The sequence below is a fragment of the Salvelinus fontinalis genome, chromosome 1 (assembly GCF_029448725.1).
Source record: "Salvelinus fontinalis isolate EN_2023a chromosome 1, ASM2944872v1, whole genome shotgun sequence".
Lineage (NCBI taxonomy): Eukaryota > Metazoa > Chordata > Actinopteri > Salmoniformes > Salmonidae > Salvelinus > Salvelinus fontinalis.
This window is the reverse complement of record NC_074665.1, coordinates 64,467,490-64,486,415: the sequence shown is the minus strand read 5'-3', so window position 1 is coordinate 64,486,415 and position 18,926 is coordinate 64,467,490. Positions and strand designations below refer to the sequence as shown.

The window sequence follows — 18,926 nt, the reverse complement described above, 5'->3', positions numbered from 1 at the left end:
TTAACATTTTTGGGGGCAAAATTATCTGGCAGAAATACCTTACTTACACAAGTATTCAGACCCTTTGCTATAAGACTCGAAATTGAGCTCAGGTGCATCCTGTTTCCATTGATCATCCTTGAGTTAAATAAAGGTTAAATAAATAATCAAATCAAGTAAATAAATAAAAATGTTTCTACAACTTGATTGGAGTCCACCTGTGGTAAATTCAATTGATTGGACATGATTTGGAAAGCACACACCTGTCTATATAAGGTCCTACAGTTGACAATGCATGTCAGAGCAAAAACCAGGCCATGAGGATGAAAGAATTGTCCGTAGAGCTCCGAGACAGGATTGTGTCGAGGCACAGATCTGTGGAAGGGTACCAAAAGATTTCTGCAGCATTAAAGGTCCCGAAGAACAGTGGCCTTTTTTTTTAAATGGAAGAAGTCTGGAACCACCAATACTCTTCCTAGAGCTGGCCGCCCGGCCAAACTGAGCAAAAGGGGGAGAAGGGTCTTGGTCAGGGAGGTAACCAAGAACCCGATGACAGCGCTCCAGAGTTCCTCTGTGGAGACGGGAGAACCTACCAGAAGGACAACCATCGCTGCAGCACTCCACCAATCAGGCCTTTATGGTAGAGTTGCCAGACAGACCATGAGAAACAAGATTCTCTGATCTGATGACACCAAGATTGAAATCTCTGTTCTGAATGCCAGGCGTCACATCTAGAGGAAACCAGACACCGCTCATCACCTGGCCAATACCATCCCTACGGTGAAGCATGGTGGTGGCAGCATCATCACGCTGTGGGGACTTTGGCAAAGGTTCACCTTCCAACAGGACAACAACTCTAAGCACACAGCCAAGACAATGCAGGAGTGGCTTTGGGACAAGTCTCTGAATGTCCTTGAATGGCCCGGCCAGAGCCCGGACTTTAACCCAATCAATCATCTTTTGAGAGACCTGAAAATAGCTATGCAGCGACACTCCCCATCCAACCTGACAGAGCTTGAGACGATCTGTAGAGAAGAATGGGAGAAACTCCCCAAATACAGGTGTGCCAAGCTTGTAGCGTCATACCCAAGACGACTCAAGGCTGTAATCGCTGCCAAAGGTGCTTCAACAAAGTACTGAGTAAAGGGTCTGAATAGTTATGAAAATGTGATATTTCAGTTTATTTTATTTTATACATTTGCAAAACAAAATGACCTGTTTTTTGCTTTGTGATTATGGGGTAGTGTGTAGATTGATGACGGAACTATTTATTTAATATATTTTAGAATAAGGCTTTAACGTAACAAAATGTGGAAAAAGTCTGAATGCTTTCTGAATGCACTGTATGTGTAGCCAAGGTATTTCTACGAAAAGTGTACTAAGTGTAAAGAGGCTCTCTTTCGCCACTCCGCTTCTCAGACTCTCCATCTCTTGTAGTGGGAATAGGGCCTAATACATTTAGATTTTGTCTAGTCAGAAGTACCCCACATTGCGTGCACAACATTCCTTAACTCCACTAAATGAACCAAACAATATTTGCCATTCTTCCAGTCTCAGGCCATGACCCATGAGCAACTGATCTTCCATCAGGGAGACAATAGGCCTACTTTGGCCCTTGGCCCTTTAAGTATATCATGGATACCCCCTAGAGAAGGATGTGCATCTATGTTATCAGGTTCATCGCAGCAGCAACATCAGCAGATTCTTCAGGCGGTTAAAAACAGGCTGCGTGTTGCAGATATTTTGTTAACTGTATATTTTAGAAAATGCATGATGCTCTTTTCATGGGGAGCTGGCCTAGGTACCAATGTCCTTTCTAGGCTTAACAGGGTATTTCTATAGTCACTGTTCTGGATAAGCTCTGAACACTCCCCAGGTTAGTTTGTTAGAATAAGGCTCCTGCTATAAAATACTTATTACCTAAGTCATTTTCATGACCATGATTAACCTTTTGTTTATCAATCAGCTGGGAGCCTTTCTGGGTAAGTCTCTAAGAGCTATGCACACTTGGACTGTACAATATACTTCAGTGATGCCAACCATGACGCAGGGCTCAAGTAGCTTGTTAGCTACAGGGATGGTGGTCTTCAGACGTCTGGACAGAAGGCGTTGCGCTGGGCTGCTGTTTTCGGTGGGTGTGTTTTCGGTGGGTGTGTTCCTCCACTGTAAGATGGCTTTCCAGGGGTTGTTGCGTAAGCCTTGCGTAACAGTTTTTTTGCAATCTTGACAACTGACTCTACCTTGCCACTTGCCTTTGGGTGCCTTGAAGAGGAGGTCATGTGGCCAAACTCCCATTCTGAGGCAAAACACTTGAACTGTGCAGTGAATTGTGGGCAATTGTCCGTGATGACCTTGTCAGGGTGGCCTTGCAAACTGCGCCTTGCAGCGCTTTATGACCGTCTCTGCAGACAAGTCAGGGAGCAGTTCAATTTCCCAAAACTCAGAGTAGTGTTCAACGATGAGAAGTTAGTCCTTTTGTCTGTGGCTGCATTAATCCATGCTGACGATTTGCCAGGCCCTTGTGAGAAGTTTGTGCGACATCATGGTTTTCTTTTGCTGTTCATGAGTGTACTCGTTGCCTGTGGTACAGCTGCTGACAAAGTCTTTAATTTCTACTTGCATGTTTGGTCAGTATAATGTTTTGCGTGCCTGGCGGTGGCATGCGTCACATCCAACGTGACTGGAGTGTATGCGGGTAAGCATCTCTGGACGTAGTGATTTGGGGATCATGACCTTCTGACCTCTGAACAAGATGTGATTTTGTTCACTGATCTCATCTTGAAAGGTCCAGTATTCTCTCAATGTGAAAGGTGTCTCCTCTTTCAGGTACGGCCAGCCTGAGAACCATGGACTTCAGTGACTGTAGGTGTTCGTCCTTGTCAGTGTGTTGCCTGATCTAAGCTAGGCGGTGATCTGTGACTTTTAAGTAGTCCACCTGATTGATCTGTTGAACATCTTGTGGTTCCTGCTGTAGCGAACAGATGGCATGCCGCTGATAGGCAGTGCTTCTGCCTGTACATTGTGCTGTTGCCCTGCTTAGTGTGTTGCTGATGTACATCTCTGGTCCTGGCTTGTAGACGACCTTCAGGCTGTAGTTTTGTAGAATCAGGAGCACACTTTGAAGCCTATTGGGCACGTTGAGGAGAGGTTTACTGGATATGGCAATGAGTGGTTTGTGGTCAGTTTCAGCGGTGACCAGCTCTCGACCATATAAGTAGTGATGGAAGTGCTGGCAGGAGAAGACGATGCTGAGGCACTCTTTCTCAATTTGTGCATAGGTTTGTTCGGTGGGGGTGAGCGCTCTCGAGGCAAACGCAACGGGCTGGCCTTCCTGCGTAAGGCAGCATCCAAGTCCACTTTGGCTGGAGTCGCTCTGGATTGTGACAGGATTCGTAGCGTTGTAGTAGTGCAACACTGGCATGGATGAAGCCATAGAATTCATCTCCTGCACCACTGCCTCGTGTTTGGGTAGCCAGTGCCATGGTGTGTCTTTTTTCCAGCAGCCAGCGCAGAGGCTCATAGACTGCTGATAGGTGTGGCATGAACTTTGCAAGATAGTTTGCAAAGCCGATGAGACGCTGCACTCCTTTTGCATCAGACGGATTTGGCATGTCGAGGATCGCTCTGATCTGGGTCCGGCTTCAGGCCTTTGGCCAAGAGAATGTGGCCATGGAAGTGAGCATCTTTCATCTTGAACTGATCGGCAGTGCTCCATCAGTGCTAGGAGCTTGACATCGTGGTCACGTTCTGCTTCTTTGTCTGTGTCACCACAGCCTACGATCAGGACATCATCAGCTATAGGTTCAATGCCCTTACGTCCAGCAAGTAACTCATACTGCTGGCGTTGGTATACCTCAGGCGCCTCAGACACACCAAACGGGAGTTTGAGCCAGCGTTTCCGACCCCAGGGTGTCCAGAATGTAGTCATGAAGCTGCTTGCTTCGTCCAGCTTGCATTGCAGGAATGCATCTCGGGTGTCCATCAATGGGAAAATCCTGGTCTTGGGAAGCTTGTAGATGACATCCTCCAGTGTCGGTATGATGTTGTGGGAGTATTTCAGTGCTTGGTTCAGATGCTTTGGGTCGATGCAGACCATCATCTTCTCTGGCTTTTTCACTATGACCATATTGCTGATCCAGTCAGTCGGTTCAGTCACAGATGTCATGTGGCCATCAGCCTCATACTTGTCCCGTTGGGCCTTCACAGCTGGGCCTTCATTGCAATGGGCACATTGCGAGGAGCACACTGGAATGCAGTGACGCTCTCATCCAATTCAACGTGTACCTCCCCAGGTACTGATTCAACAGACCCGTTGAATACATCGTCATATCTGCTGAGTAGTTGTTCTTTGGACAGGGGCCCATGCTGGACATGCTCCACGATTTGCAGGTAATTTGGTACATTGCACTGCATCAGTCCCAGGCGTTCACATGTAGAGCCTGAGAAGAGAGGATGTTGACTGGATGTTGACAGACACAAATGTCAAGTTCAATAGCTATGTTCAAGCATTGTAAAAGTCCCTACATACGGGGTCCTGGGAACAGCCCAGCTAGTCGATTACCTATCAACTAGACTTCGTAAACAGATGCCTCTATCTTTGTAGTGACTGGGTGTATTGATACACTATCCAAAGTGTAATTAATAACTTCACCATGCTCAAAGGGATATTCAATGTCTGTTTTTTTCCATCTACCAATAGGTGCCCTTCTTTGCAAGGCATTGGGAAAAAAACCTGGTCTTTGTAGTTGAATCTGCGTTTTAAATTCACTGCTCAACCGAGGAACCTTACAGATAATTGTATGTGTGGGGTACAGAGATGAGGTAGTCATCTCTGACTTGCTAAGCAAATGTTTACTCCTGAACTTATTTAGGTTTGCCATAACAAAGGGGTTGAATACTTGACTCAAGACATTTCAGATTTACATTTGAACCTGATTTGTAAAAAATTCTAAAAACATCCTTCCACTTTGACATTATAGGCCAGTGACAAACGGCAAAATGTGGAAAAAGTCTAGGGGTGTGAATACTTTCTGAAGGCACTGTACATGCTTCTGAATTCTTGCATTATTCAAGAGTAATATGGTTTGCTGGCATTATTTAATAGTGTAATATGTTTTAGAACAACTATTTCATTGTTGAATAATTTGTGCTTATTGGCTAGTGGCTATTGTAATATTTATGGCCAGTTTGAGCTGCGGATTAAGAATGTTGCGTTACCAGGCACAACAAAATGTAAGGCAAAGATGTAATGTGAATTGAAATGTAGAAATCGCTTTCGACACCCCACTCCTCAGATTCCTTCATATCTCGTATTGGGAATAAGGCCAGAGATTTCTACATTTCAATTCAAATTACAACCTTGTCTTACCTTTTGTTGTGGCTGGCAACACAACAGTCTTGGTCCGCAGCTCAAATTGACCGTAAATATCACAGTAGCCACACTAGCCTGTAAGCACAAACTATTTAACAATCAGAGCAACTTTTCTTCTAAAACGTATTACACTATTGAATGCAACCAAACCATATTACTCTTGAATAATGCAACAATTCACAAGTATGGGCAGATAATTAAAGGGTTTATTTTCTCGTCCGTACATATTAAATTAGCTGACAATCCACATCTAACTCCAGCTAGCTAGCATGCTTCATGATCAAGTAACATTAGCATATCAATGAACATTTACCCCTCCATTACAAATACAGTGCCTTGCAAAAGTATTCATCCCCTTGGAGTTTTTCCTATTTTGTCCAAATTGGTGAAGTGAAATTAAAAAATAGACTTATAGCTGTAATTGCTGCAAAAGGTGGCTCTACAATGTATTGATTTTGGTGGGTGAATAGTTATGCACGTTCAAGTTGTCTGTTTTTTGTGTTATTTCTTGTTTGTTTCACAAGAAAAAATATTTTTCATCTTCAAAGTGGTAGGCGTGTTGTGTAAATCAAATGATACAAACCCCCCAAAAATCAATTTTAATTCCAGGTTCTAAAGCCACAAAATAGGAAAATGCGAAAGGAGAGGAATACTTTCGCAAGCCACTATATGAATTTAATGTAACGTTATCATACTGTACATAATATAAAATAGGCTACACTGCTAGGTAACATTAGCTAGATAAACACAAGTCCTGCATCCTCACAATATGCTGGCGTTTAGCTGAACCATTGCTAGAAAGGAGCATTTAGGCCTACACTAGCAAATTAAAGTTCTTAGAACAAACCAGGATTCATATGATTAATATCATAGAAGTCATTATGAGGTAAAATGCTAATTGAGACTGAAAACATTGATAATTCGCTGATGTCAGTGGCTCAATGCAGCCAAGCAAAAAAAACAACAGTTGAGATTTAAATTTCCGCTGACAATTTCAGAATGTAACAGGCTTGAAAGGACAAGAGCTATGTTAGGTTCAGAACTTTTGCTGCCATCATGGCACATTGATCAGAATGCAGTGAGGATTTTATATTTGTATTTATTGAGGATCCCCATTAGCTGCTGCCAAAGCAGCAGATACTCTTCCTGGGGTCCAAACACATTAATGCACTTACATCACACATAAAACAAAAGATAAAACAGTACATCATATAACATTATTACACCACTACATATCTACAATATAAAATGTATAATACCACTATACAAAAATATTACAATGTACAGTACGTGTGTGTAGAGTGCGTGTGTGTGTCTGTACCTATGCGTGTGTCTCTTCACAGTCCCCGCTGTTTCATAGGGTGTATTTTTATCTGTTTTTAAAAATCTGATTCTACTGCTTGCATCAGTTACCTGATGTGGAATAGAGTTCCATGTAGTGAGGGCTCTATGTAGTACTGTGTGCCTCCCATAGTCTGTTCTGGACTTGGGGATTGTGAAGAGACATCTGATGGTATGTCTTGTGGGTTATGCATGGGTGTCCGAGCTGTGTGATCACAGTTTAAACGCACAGCTCTGTGCATTCAGCGTGTCAACACTTCTTACAAAAACAAGTGCTGATGAAGTCTATATCTCCTCCAACTTGAGGCATGAGAGATTGACATGCATATTATTCATGTTAGCTCTCTGTGTACATTTAAGGGCCAGCCGTGCTGCCCTGTTCTGAAACAATTGTAATTTTCCTAAGTCCCTGTTTGTGGCACCTGACCCCACAACTGAACAGTAGTCCAGGTGTGAGAAAACTATGGCCTGTAGGACCTGCTTTGTTGATAGTACTGTTAAGAAGGCAGAGCAGCGCTTTATTATGGACAGACTTCTCCCCATCTTAGCTACTGTTGTATCAACATGTTTTGACCGTGACAATTTACAATCCAGGGTTACTCCAAGCATTTTAGTCACCTCAACTTGCTTAATTTCCACATTATTCAATACAATATTTAGTTGAGGTTTAGGGTTCAGTGAATGATTTGTCCCAAATACAATGCTTTTAGTGTTTGAAATATTTAGGACTAATTTATTCCTTGCCACCCATTCTGAAACTAACTGCAGCTCTTTGTTTAAGTGTTGGAGTGATTTCACTCTCTGTAGTAGCTGACGTGTATAGTGCTGAGTCATCCGCATACAGTACATAGCCAGTGGCGTGTCATTAGCAAAGATTGAAACAAGTAAGGGGCCTAGACAGCTGCCCTGGGGAATTCTTGATTCTACCTGGATTATGTTTGAGAGGCTTCCATTAAAGAACACCGTCTGTGTTCTGTTAGACAGGTAACTCTTTATCCACAGTATAGCAGGGGGTGTAAAGCCATTACAAATACCTTTTTCCAGCAGCAGACTATGATCGACAATGTCAAAAGCCACACTGAAGTCTAACAAAACAGCTCCAACAAACATTTTCTCATCAATTTCTCTCAGGCAATCATCAGTCATTTGTGTAAATGCCATGCTTGTTGAAGGTCCTTCCCTATTTGTATTTATTATGGATGCCCATTAGATGCTGCCAAGGTAGCAGCTACTCTTCCTGGGGTCCAGCAAAATTAAGGCAGTTGTGCAATTTTTTAAACATTACAAAACATTCACAACAGATTTCACAACACATTAATTGTGTGCCCTGATGCCTCCTCATTACACACCACATACCAGAAAATATGATTTACATCATCAACATAGGAATCACTACAAAACTTATTTTATGACTTCTTATACACTATATTAGGCCCAGGTTTTCTGCAGCATTAGTAAAGATGTGATCAATACATGTTGATAAATTCATTCAATCAATCAAATGTACTTATGAAGCCCTTCTTACATCAGCTGATATCACAAAGTGCTGTACAGAAACCCAGCCTAAAACCCCAAACAGCAAGCAATGTAGATGTAGAAGCACGGTGACTAGGAAAAACTCCCTAGAAAGGCCAGAACCTAGGAAGAAACCAAGAGAGGAACCAGGCTATGAGGGGTGGCCAGTCCTCTTCTGGCTGTGCCGGGTGGAGATTATAACAGAACATGGCCAAGATGTTCAAATGTTCATAGATGACCAGCAGGGTCAAATAATAATACTCATCGTGGTTGTAGAGGGTGCAACAGGTCAGCACCTCAGGAGTAAATGTCAGTTGGCTTTTCATAGCCGATCATTCAGAGTATCTCTACCGCTCCTGCTGTCTCTAGAAAGTTGAAAACATCAGGTCTGGGACAGGTAGCACGTATAGCCCACGAAGATCTCCCCCACGGCACAACCCAAGGGGGGGCGCCAACCCGGACAAGAAGATCAAGTCAGTGACTCAACCCACTCAAGTGACGCACCCCTCCTAGGGATGGCATGGAAGAGCACCAGTACGCCAGTGTCTCAGCCCCTGTAATAGGGTTAGAGGCAGAGAATCCCAGTGGAGAGATGGGAAACGGCCAGGCAGAGACCGCAAGGTGGTTCATTGCTAAAGTGCCTTTCTGTTCACCTTCACACTCCTGGGCCAGACTACACTCAATCATAGGACCTACTGAAGAGATGAGTCTTCAATAAAGACTTAAAGGTTGAGACCGAGTCTGCGTCTCTCACATGTGTCGTGTCTTTGACTATGCCAGATTAATTGATATGACATACTATTCTATAAAATAATTTCTCCGTAATTAATATTACCTGATTGAACTAATCATGTAAATATGAATTAACTAGAGAGGGACACCACAAAATAATATTTATAGAGCTGTTATCTTTCGAATAAACTCTTAAAGATTTAGTAATATTTTACTAAATAGCAGTCACATTAATCGTCATTTTATTCAGTCATCTGAAAGTTGTAAGTCCTTGATTATCTGCAAGAATCCTGGCTAACAAGTTGAATCAGCAATACAAAATTGGGTTTAATTATTTATTTACTAAATACCTAACTAATCACACAGAAACACACATACACAATTAAATCATAACTTGATCACAAATTACGACATACAGAAAAACGTCCCTAGCGGGCAGAATCGATATGACAGCTTGTTACACAAAGGAAAGGGGGGGGAGTCCTAGTAAAAGAGCGGGAGACTTGACATAGGCGAGCTGTGCTATCGTAAATACAGTATCTTATGCATTCTAAATTACCGCCCATTTGAAGAGGAAAATGCAATCAATATTTACTCTGAGCTGCGCTTCAGTAGGTTGGTGGTAGATGGCCCGTGTCATCACCCGAGTCCTCTGTCCTTTGAAGAATGTCTCATTCACAATCAAAGTCCATGCTGATGTTGGCTTCATCTATAGTGATTATCTGAACCATTCTGACACTGGATCGTCATCCTAGAGTACCCGGAACAGGAAGTTATCTTCTGGGAAAATGGCTTTTATAGTGGAGGAGAGGGGTGTGTCTGAAAGGTTTATTACCCAGGTCTCTTCACAGGGGCGGGCCCCTGGTTGAGCAGAAGCCAAATTTATGAAAACACAGATCTCTCATTTGGAAGGTAAAATTACATTTCACCTCTTCACAAACAATGTCATATTCAAACATTTGAATTAAACAACAATTCCATGTGAATCCGATACCTCTGACGTTTAGACTTTTCACAGTAGCGTTTATGTCATTCTATCATTGATGAGAATGTGTCAGAGGGCAACCGAACTGACATAATATACCTTAAGTACCACCGCATATGTACAGTTGGTTGGATTACCAGAATATAGTTCATTTCCCCCAACTTCTGATGTTACCCAGAATCTCTATGTTAACCCATGGGTTTCCTTATGTCACATCAGTTATAGTGGGGAGAGAGAAAAAGGGGGAAAGAGGTATTTATGACTGTCGTAAACCTACCCCCAACCCAACGTCATGACACATGGATAGGCAGACCATTCCATAAAAATTGAGCTCTATAGGAGAAAGCCCTGCCTCCAGCTGTTTGCTTAGAAGTTCTAGGGACAGTAAGGAGGTCTGTGTCTTTTGACCGTAGCGTACTTATGTACGGCAGGACCAAATCGTAAAGATAGGTAGGAGCAAGCCCATGTAATGCTTTGTAGGTTAGCAGTAAAACCTTCAAATCAGCCCTTGCCTTAAGGAAGCCAGTGTAGAGGCTAGCATTGGAGTAATATGATCACAGTCTTTGGTTCTAGTCAAGATTCTAGCAGCCGTGTTTAGCACTAACTGAAGATTATTTATTGCTTTATCCGGGTAGCCGGAAAGTAGAGGGTTGCAGTAGTCTAACTTAGAAGTGACAAAAGCATGGATACATTTTTCTGCATAATCTTTGGACACAAAGTTTCAGATTTTTGCAATGTTATGTAGATGGAAAAAAGCTGTCCTTGAAACAGTCTTGATATATGTTTGTCAAAAGAGAGAGAAGGGTCCAGAGAAACGCTGAGGTCCTTCACAGTTTTATTTGAGACGACTGTACAACCATCAAGATGAATTGTCAGATCCAACAGAAGATCTCTTTGTTTCTTGGGACCTAGAACTAGCATCTCTGTTTTGTCCGAGTTTAAAAGTAGAACATTTTCCGCAATCCACTTCCTTATGTCTGAAACACAGGCTTCCAGGTAGGGCAATTTTGGGGCTTCACCATGTTTCATCGAAATGTACAGCTGTGTTTCTTCCGCATAGCAGGGAAAGTTGTCATTCAGAAACATAATGTTTTCACTTAGAGGTAAAATATATAGAGAAAACAATAGTGGTCCTAAAACGGAGCCTTGAGGAAGACTGACATTTACAGTTGATTTCTCAGAGGACAAACCATCTACAGAGACAAACTGATATCTTTCCGACAGATAAGATCTAAACGAGGTCAGAACTTGTCTGTGTAGACCAATGAGTTTCCAATCTCTCCAAAAGAAGGTGGTGATCGATGGTATCAAAAGCAGCACGAATATCTAGGAGCACGAGGACAGATGCAGAGCCTCGGTCTGATGCCATTAAAGGGTCATTTACCACCTTCACAAGTGCAGTCTCAGTGCTATGATGGGGTCTTTAACCAGACTGAAGCGTTTCGTATACATTGTTTGTCTTCAGGAAGGCAGTGAGTTGCTGCACAACACCTTCTACATTTGTTTTGAGTGGAATGGGAGATTCGATTTAGGCCCATAGTTTTTTTATATTTTCTGGGTTAAGGTTTGGCTTTTTCAAGAGAGGCTTTATTACTGCCGCTTTTAGTGAGTTTGTTACACATCCGGTGGATAGAGAGCCATGTATTATGTTAAACATAGGAGGGCCAAGCCCAGGAAGTAGCTCTTTCAGTAGTTTAGTTGGAATAGGGTCCAGTATGCAGCTTTTAGGTTTAGAGGCCATGATTATTTTCATCAATGTGTCAAGAGATATAGTATTTTTTTAAACTTGAGTGTCTCCCTTGATCCTAGGTCCTGGCAGAGTTGTGCAGACTCAGGACAACTGAGCTTTGGAGGAATACGCAGATTTAAAGAGGAATCCGTAATTTGCTTTCCAATGATCATGATCTTTTCCTCAAAGAAGTTCTCCCATGAGGAGTGGTGCTGGAAGCTCAAGTCAGTGGAGGTGGAGGTGCTGGACTCTGACGTGCTGGGAGTAGAGCTCAGACAGATAGGCTACATCCTCCGCTGCTCCCTGTCCCACACCATCACCCTGGAGTTCTTCCAGGATGGCAGCAAGCCGGAGAACGTTGGCGTCTATAACCTCTCCAAGGGGGTCAACCGCTTCTGTCTCTCCAAGCCTGGTGTGTACAAAGTGACTCCTCGATCTTGCCACCAATTCGAACAGGACTATTATACCTACGACACGTCAGACCCCACTATCCTGACTCTGACTGCAGTGAGACATCACATGACTGGCCTAATCACCAGTGATAAGATCCTGGATGTCACGGTCACCATCAGATCCTCCATAGAGTCTGAGCCAGCTCTGGTCCTAGGCCCTCTGAGAAGCCTGGAGGAGCAGAGACAGGAGCAGCAGCTGCAGGAGATCGAGCTGCGGCGCCAGGAGAGGGAGAGACGCGCCCAAGAGGCTGAGGATGGCGGTGACAGTCAGCCCCCCATCCAAGAGAGAGCTGATGAGCTCACCAGCCCCTTTCACTACGAATTTTCTTACTGGGCCAGGGCTGGGGAGAGGATCACTGTGACTCCCTCCTCCAAGGAGCTTCTCTTCTATCCGCCGGAGATTGAGGCTACTATCACTGGAGAGTCTTGTCCAGGGCGTGTGGTGGACATTGCGGGGCGCGCTGGTCTGTTCCTGGAGGGCCAGGTGACTCCAGAGCTGCAGGGGGTCGAGATCTCCATCACCGAGAGAGGAGCCAAGGCCCCCCTCCTCACCGTCGTCACCAACGAGAACGGGGCTTACAGTGTCGGTCCCCTGCACAGTGACCGTCACTATGACGTCAGTGCCAGTAAGGAGGGCTTCATCCTCAGCATTGTGGAGGGAACCCAGGGAGACTTCAAGGCCTTCGCCCTGGCTGGAGTCACCTTCAAGATCAAGTCAGAGGATGGTCACGCTCTGTCTGGAGTCCTGCTGTCTCTGAGTGGAGGATCGTTCAGATCCAACCTGCTCACCCAGGACACTGGTGTCCTTACCTTCAACAACTTGAGCCCGGGTCAGTACTACTTCAAGCCCATGATGAAGGAGTTCAGGTTTGAGCCAGCCTCTCAGATGATCACCGTAGAGGAGGGACAGAACCTCAGCATCGACATCACCGGATTTAAAACAGCATACAGCTGCTACTGGGCAGCTCAGTCCCTGAGTGGAGATGCTGAGAGGGACGTGTCAGTGGAGGCAGTGGGACAGGCAGAGTGTAGTATCTACAGCGAGGACACGGTCACAGACGAGGAGGGACGCTTCAGGCTCAGGGGCCTGCTGCCTGGCTGTAGATACCTGATCCAGCTGAGAGCACAGGGCAACGACCACATCGAGAGAGCCCTGCCTCAGCACCGCTCCATAGAGGTTGGGAGCACCGACATAAAAAGTGGTCCTATGGACAGATACGCCAATCTCCGCTGTGGACTTTTGCAGCTCCTTCAGGGTTATCTTTGGTCTCTTTGTTGCCGCTCTGATTAATGCCCTCCTTGCCTGGTCTGTGAGTTTTGGTGGGCGGCCCTCTCTTGGCAGGTTTGTTGTGATGCTATATTCTTTCCATTTTTTAATAATGGATTTAATGGTGCTCTGTGGGATATTCAAAGTTTCTGATATTTTTTTATAACCCAACCCCGATCTGTAATTCTCCACAACTTTTTCCCTGACCTGTTTGGAGATCTCCTTGTTCTTCATGGTGCCACTTGCTTGGTGGTGCCCCTTGCTTAGTGGTGTTGCAGACTCTGGGGCCTTTCAGAACAGGTGTATATATACTGAGATCATTTGACAGATCATGTGACACTTGGATTGCACAGAGGTGAACTTTATTTAACTAATTATGTGACTTCTGAAGGTAATTGGTTGCACCAGATCTTATTTAGGCGCTTCTTAGCAAAAGGGTGAATACATATGCACGCACCACTTTTCAGTTTTTTATTTTTTAGAATTTTTTGAAACAAGTTTTTTTTTTTTTCACTTCGCCAATTTGGACTATTTTAGGTATATCCATTTCATGAAATCCAAATAAAAATCCATTTAAATTACAGGTTGTAGTGCAACAAAATAGGAAAAACTCCAAGGGGGATGAATACTTTTGCAAGGCACTGTATTATACAATACAGAGGCACATGGGGCGAAGGTTTGGATGGAGTTGAATATGGAGGTTAGGAGTTGGGCTAGTAAGGCCTCTGGGTGTGATATGAAAGATGTGGTGGTCTGGAAGGGAGATACAAAAGGGAAAACATTAGGAACACATCAACATAAAGGTGAAGACGTGACAAAGTAGTGAACTAGTGCTCAGAGAGAAGCATGCTGCTTGTATGGGGAAACAGAGGTTTGAAAAAGGCAAGAGAGGTGATTAAGGGAGTGGGAACAGGTGTGAATGGAAAGGGGATGCCTAGTCAGTTGCACAACTGAATTAATTCAACAAAAATGTGTCTTCCGCATTTAACCCAACCCCTCTGAATCAGAGGTGTGGGGGGCTGCCTTAATCAATGTCCACTTCATCAGCACCCAGGGGGCAGTTGTTTTTGGGGGTTAACTGCCTTGCTCAAGGGCAGAACGGCAGACTTTTCCACCTTGCCAGCTTGGGGATTCAAACCAGCAACCTTTTGTTTACTGGCCCACCGCTCTTAACCGCTTGGCGTGGCCTATGGTAATTGGAAGCAATTGGAGTCCTGTTGGGCTGCCATGACCCTTCACAACAAGACTGACACTCAAATTTCTGGTAAAAATTATATAAAACTAGTATAAAAAAGAAGACATTTTAGCTGTGAAATTGCTCAGCCAATACATTTTTTACTGTAACAGTGTTGGCTCAACAAGATAATACACTGCGCTGCTTAGAGGGGGGTAACTGTCGGGCTAGTGGCACGCGCTACCTCCAGAGGTAGTGGTCGAGACTTGAGAAGTTCGCAAGTCTACATTGCAGTAATAATGTGTAGCCGAGGGTATTTTTGTGAAAAGTCTAGTCAGTGTGAAGACCCTCTTAATTGCATAGTGATGAGTATTACTTTCATTTCTTTTCAATTGGTTATCTAGTGGGCCACATGCCACATCGAGATTAGAAAAGGGTAGGTCACTAAAATAAAAAAATATGGAGGCAAGGTGAATCAGAGTATGTGAGTGGAGCTGAGCCGTCTGAAATCCCGCTCATCAGTCACTGAGTGATGCTTGCTGCTCCCGGCACCATGTCCTTTCCAACAGTTCCACTAAAAACCACTCTTCACTCTCAGGAAAAAAAACTGCCACTCCAAATTAGCTCCATTAATTAAAATCTCAATTTAGCCAACACCCATCTATTTTTTGACTACCTGGACCTACCATTTGGTTTTGTATTGAAGTATTGAAACCAAACCATATGTTTTGAATTTAAAAAAGTATTTTAATAAACAATATGAAAAGATGACTGTAACAAGCACATAATTTCAAATAACCTTCATGTAGTATTAAACAGCATATACACGCTAAATAGGTCAGGCGAAGGAAAGAACATTTATTATTTCAGCCAGGTCACCCTTGATACAAGTCAGTATTCGATGTCCATCCATGTCTGAGGACGTCGGGAGTTTATACAATAGGCTATCTGTCACGTTCCTGACCTTATTTCCTATATTTTGTCTTTGTTTAGTTGGTCAGGACGTGAGCTGGGTGGGCATTCTATGTTATGTGTTTCTATGTTGGGTTCTTTTCAATTAGCCTGATATGGTTCTCAATCAGAGGCAGGTGTTTTACGTTTCCTCTGATTGAGAACCATATTAAGGTAGGCTGTTCACTGTTTGTTGGTGGGTGATTGTTCCTGTGTCAGTGTTTTTGCCACACGGGACTGTCACGGTAGTTATTTTGTATCGCATATTGTTTTGTTGTATATTAAATCACTATGGAAACTAACCACTCTGCGTATTGGTCCGATCCTTCTCGCCTCTCCTCGTCCGATGAGGAGGACGATATAGACTATCGTTACACTATCATTGATTTTTTTCCATAGATAGGGTTATTTTGCCTAAAAACCTTTAGGCCTATCAAAACGGGAAAACTCATTGAAAGAGGTAATATGTCAGGCATATTGGGCAAAAATCTATGATCAAATCAAATTGTATTTGTCAAATGCTCCAAGTACAACAGGTGTAGACCTCACCGTGAAATGCTTACTTACAAGCCCTTAACCAACAATGCAGTTCAAGAAAGAGTTAAGAAAATATTTTCTAAATAAACTGAAGCAAAAATAGTAAAAAAAAATAAAAAGTAAGACAAAAAAATAACAATAACGAGGCAATATACAAGAGGTACCGGTACCGAGTCAATGTTCGGGGGTACAGGTTAGTCGAGTTATTTTGTACATGGAAGTAGGGGTAAAGTGACTATGCAAAGATAATAAACAGTGAGTAGCAGCAGTGTAAAAACAAAGGGGGGGGGGGGGGGGGGGGGGGGTCAATGTAAATTGTCCGGGTGGCCATTTGATTAATTGTTTAGCAGTCTTATGGCTTGGGGGTGGAAGCTGTTAAGGAGCCTTTTGGTCCTAGACTTGGCGCTCCGGTAGCGCTTTCCGTGCGGTAGCAGAGAGAACAGTCTATGACTTGGGTGACTGGAGTCTTTGACAATTTTTTGTTTGACACTGCCTAGAATATAGGTCCAGGATGGTAGGAAGCTTGGCGCCAGTGATGTACTGGGCTGTTCGCACTACCCTCTATAGCGCCTTACGGTCAGATGCCGAGCAGTTGCCATGCCAGGCGGTGATGCAACCGGTCAGGATGCTCTCGATGGTGCAGCTGTAGAACTTTGAGGATCTGGGGACCCATGCCAAATATTTTCAGTCTCCTGAGGGGAAAAATGTGTCGTGCCCTCTTCACGACTGTCTTGGTGTGTTATGACCATGATAGTTCATTGGTGATTTGGACACCAAAGAACTTGAAACTCTTGACCCGCTCCACTACAGCCTCGGCGATGTTAATGGGGGCCTGTTCGGCCCGCCTTTTCCTGCAGTCCACAATCAGCTCCTTTGTCTTGCTCACATTGAGGGAGAAGTTGTTGTCCTGGCACAACACTGCCCGGTCTCTGACCTCCTCCTTATAGGCTGTCTCATCATTGTCGGTGATCAGGCCTACCTGAGCAAACTTAATGATGGTGTTGAGTCGTGTTTGGCTACTCAGTTGTGGGTGAACAGGGAGTACAGGAGGGGACTAAGCACGCACCCCTGAGGGGCCCCGGTGTTGAGGATCAGCGTGGCAGATGTGTTGTTGCCTACCCTCACCACCTGAGGGCGGCCCATCAGGAAGTCCAGGATCCAGTTGCAGAGGGAGGTTTTTAGTCCCATGGTCCTTAGCTTAGTGATGAGCTTTGTGGGCACTATGGTGTTGAACGCTGAGCTGTAGTCAATGAACAGCATTCTCACATAGGCGTTCCTTTTGCCTAGGTGGGAAAGGGCAGTGTGGAGTGTGATTGAGATTGCATCATCTTTGGATCTGTAAGGGCAGTATGCGAATTGGAGTGGGTCTAGTATTTCCGGGATGATGGTGTTGATGTGAACCATGACCATCCTTTTAAAGCACTTCATGGCTACCGACGTGAGTGCTATGGGGCGGTAGTCATTTAGGCAGGTTACCTTCGCTTTCTTGGGCACAGGGACTATGGTGATCTGCTTGAAACTTGAATGTAGGTATTACAGACTCGGCCAGGCCATGATGGTGTTGATGTGAGCCACGACCAGCCTTTCAAAGCACTTCATGGCTATAGACGTGAGTGCTACCTTCGCTTCCTTGGGCACAGGGACTATTGTATAGATAATAGAACAAAAATGAACAAAACTTTTAAGAGATCAATTTTTTGCCTTTGTGAAACTCGCTCTGCACTCAAATTGTGCTCGCTCCACTCCTCACTCCGCTCCACTCACATACTCTGGTGTGAATGAGAGTGAAGGTCGCCCCCATGTTCACTCCGTGTCATGACACCTTGTGAATTGACTAAAGCCTGCTTATACGAATCCTGATGACCCAACAGTTAGGAATGCTTCTCTCTCAGAGATCGCTTAGATCAATGGCTACAGGCCACACATCATCTCATCCACCAGACTTCTCTCTGCCATCAACTAGATAATCTGACCAGAAAACAAGCTAATCGTGTTTCAGTTTGGAGCTGTTTTAACACTATTATCTCCTCTACTCCCTGGGAGGATCTTCAAGGCATTGCCGTTTTGAATTTCTGCCGACCAAGGTGAATGAAGTGTTAATTTCTGCTTACAAGAGCAAAGGCCCTGGTCCTGATCGGGTTAGGGTTGATTGTGTGTTGTCCAGAGGCACTCCTTAAATGAAAGCCAAGCAAGGAGGAGGAGAAGGGTCATCCTTCTTGTTTGACCCTAATGTCTCTCTAACACACTCTAACATGTCCTGGGAGAGATGTTTTACAGGAGGCTAGCGGGAAACCTTAGATCACTAATAACACAGTACCATCAGAACACACACAAACGCACAAGGAGAGAAATCCTAGATCACTAATAACACACTACTTCATTCCCTCTCCTGTGGGATGACAGGAGTTCTTTTACACAGCATAAGCAAAACAAGAGAGAAAGTTCACATTATACCCACTGAAAATTAGACCATAACCTGTTTATGTCCTGCTGTGTTTGGTTGTTTTTGCACGTTCAGTGCTCTTCCTTGGGTTACAGAACAGATCCCTTCCGTGTGGGCTCTCTGTATTCCCCTGGCTGCTGCATTGCTAGCTGATCTATTGCCTCTTATTGTATTAAACACAGGCGCTGGACCACTTAAGATGCTGATGGAGCCCAATCTGACACTGCCAATAGCAGCACTAAGAAACCATCTTCTGTTAAGGAGACTCTCAAGTTGGGCCCTTCACTTAAGATTTCCTTTGTGCTGTTATTGAAACTATCTGTCTGGGGTCTGTCATGATATGTGGTTCTGTATGGCTCAATTGGTAGAGCATGGTGCTTGCAATGCCAGGATTGTGTGTTTGATTCCTGGGACCACCCATATGTAAAATGTATGTGTGCCTGCCTGGAA

The 18,926-nt window shown here is 44.1% G+C and overlaps 1 protein-coding gene across 1 annotated transcript; it reads left to right on the top strand.

The window, feature by feature from the left end:
- Positions 1–11,823: 11,823 nt before the first annotated feature.
- On the top strand, positions 11,824–13,790 carry LOC129859355 (BOS complex subunit NOMO1-like). The gene is made up of 2 exons (XM_055929074.1): positions 11,824–13,306; positions 13,780–13,790. Exons 1-2 carry the CDS (start codon positions 11,824–11,826, stop codon positions 13,788–13,790), a joined length of 1,494 nt encoding a protein of 497 aa, XP_055785049.1.
- The last annotated feature ends 5,136 nt before the right edge of the window (positions 13,791–18,926 follow it).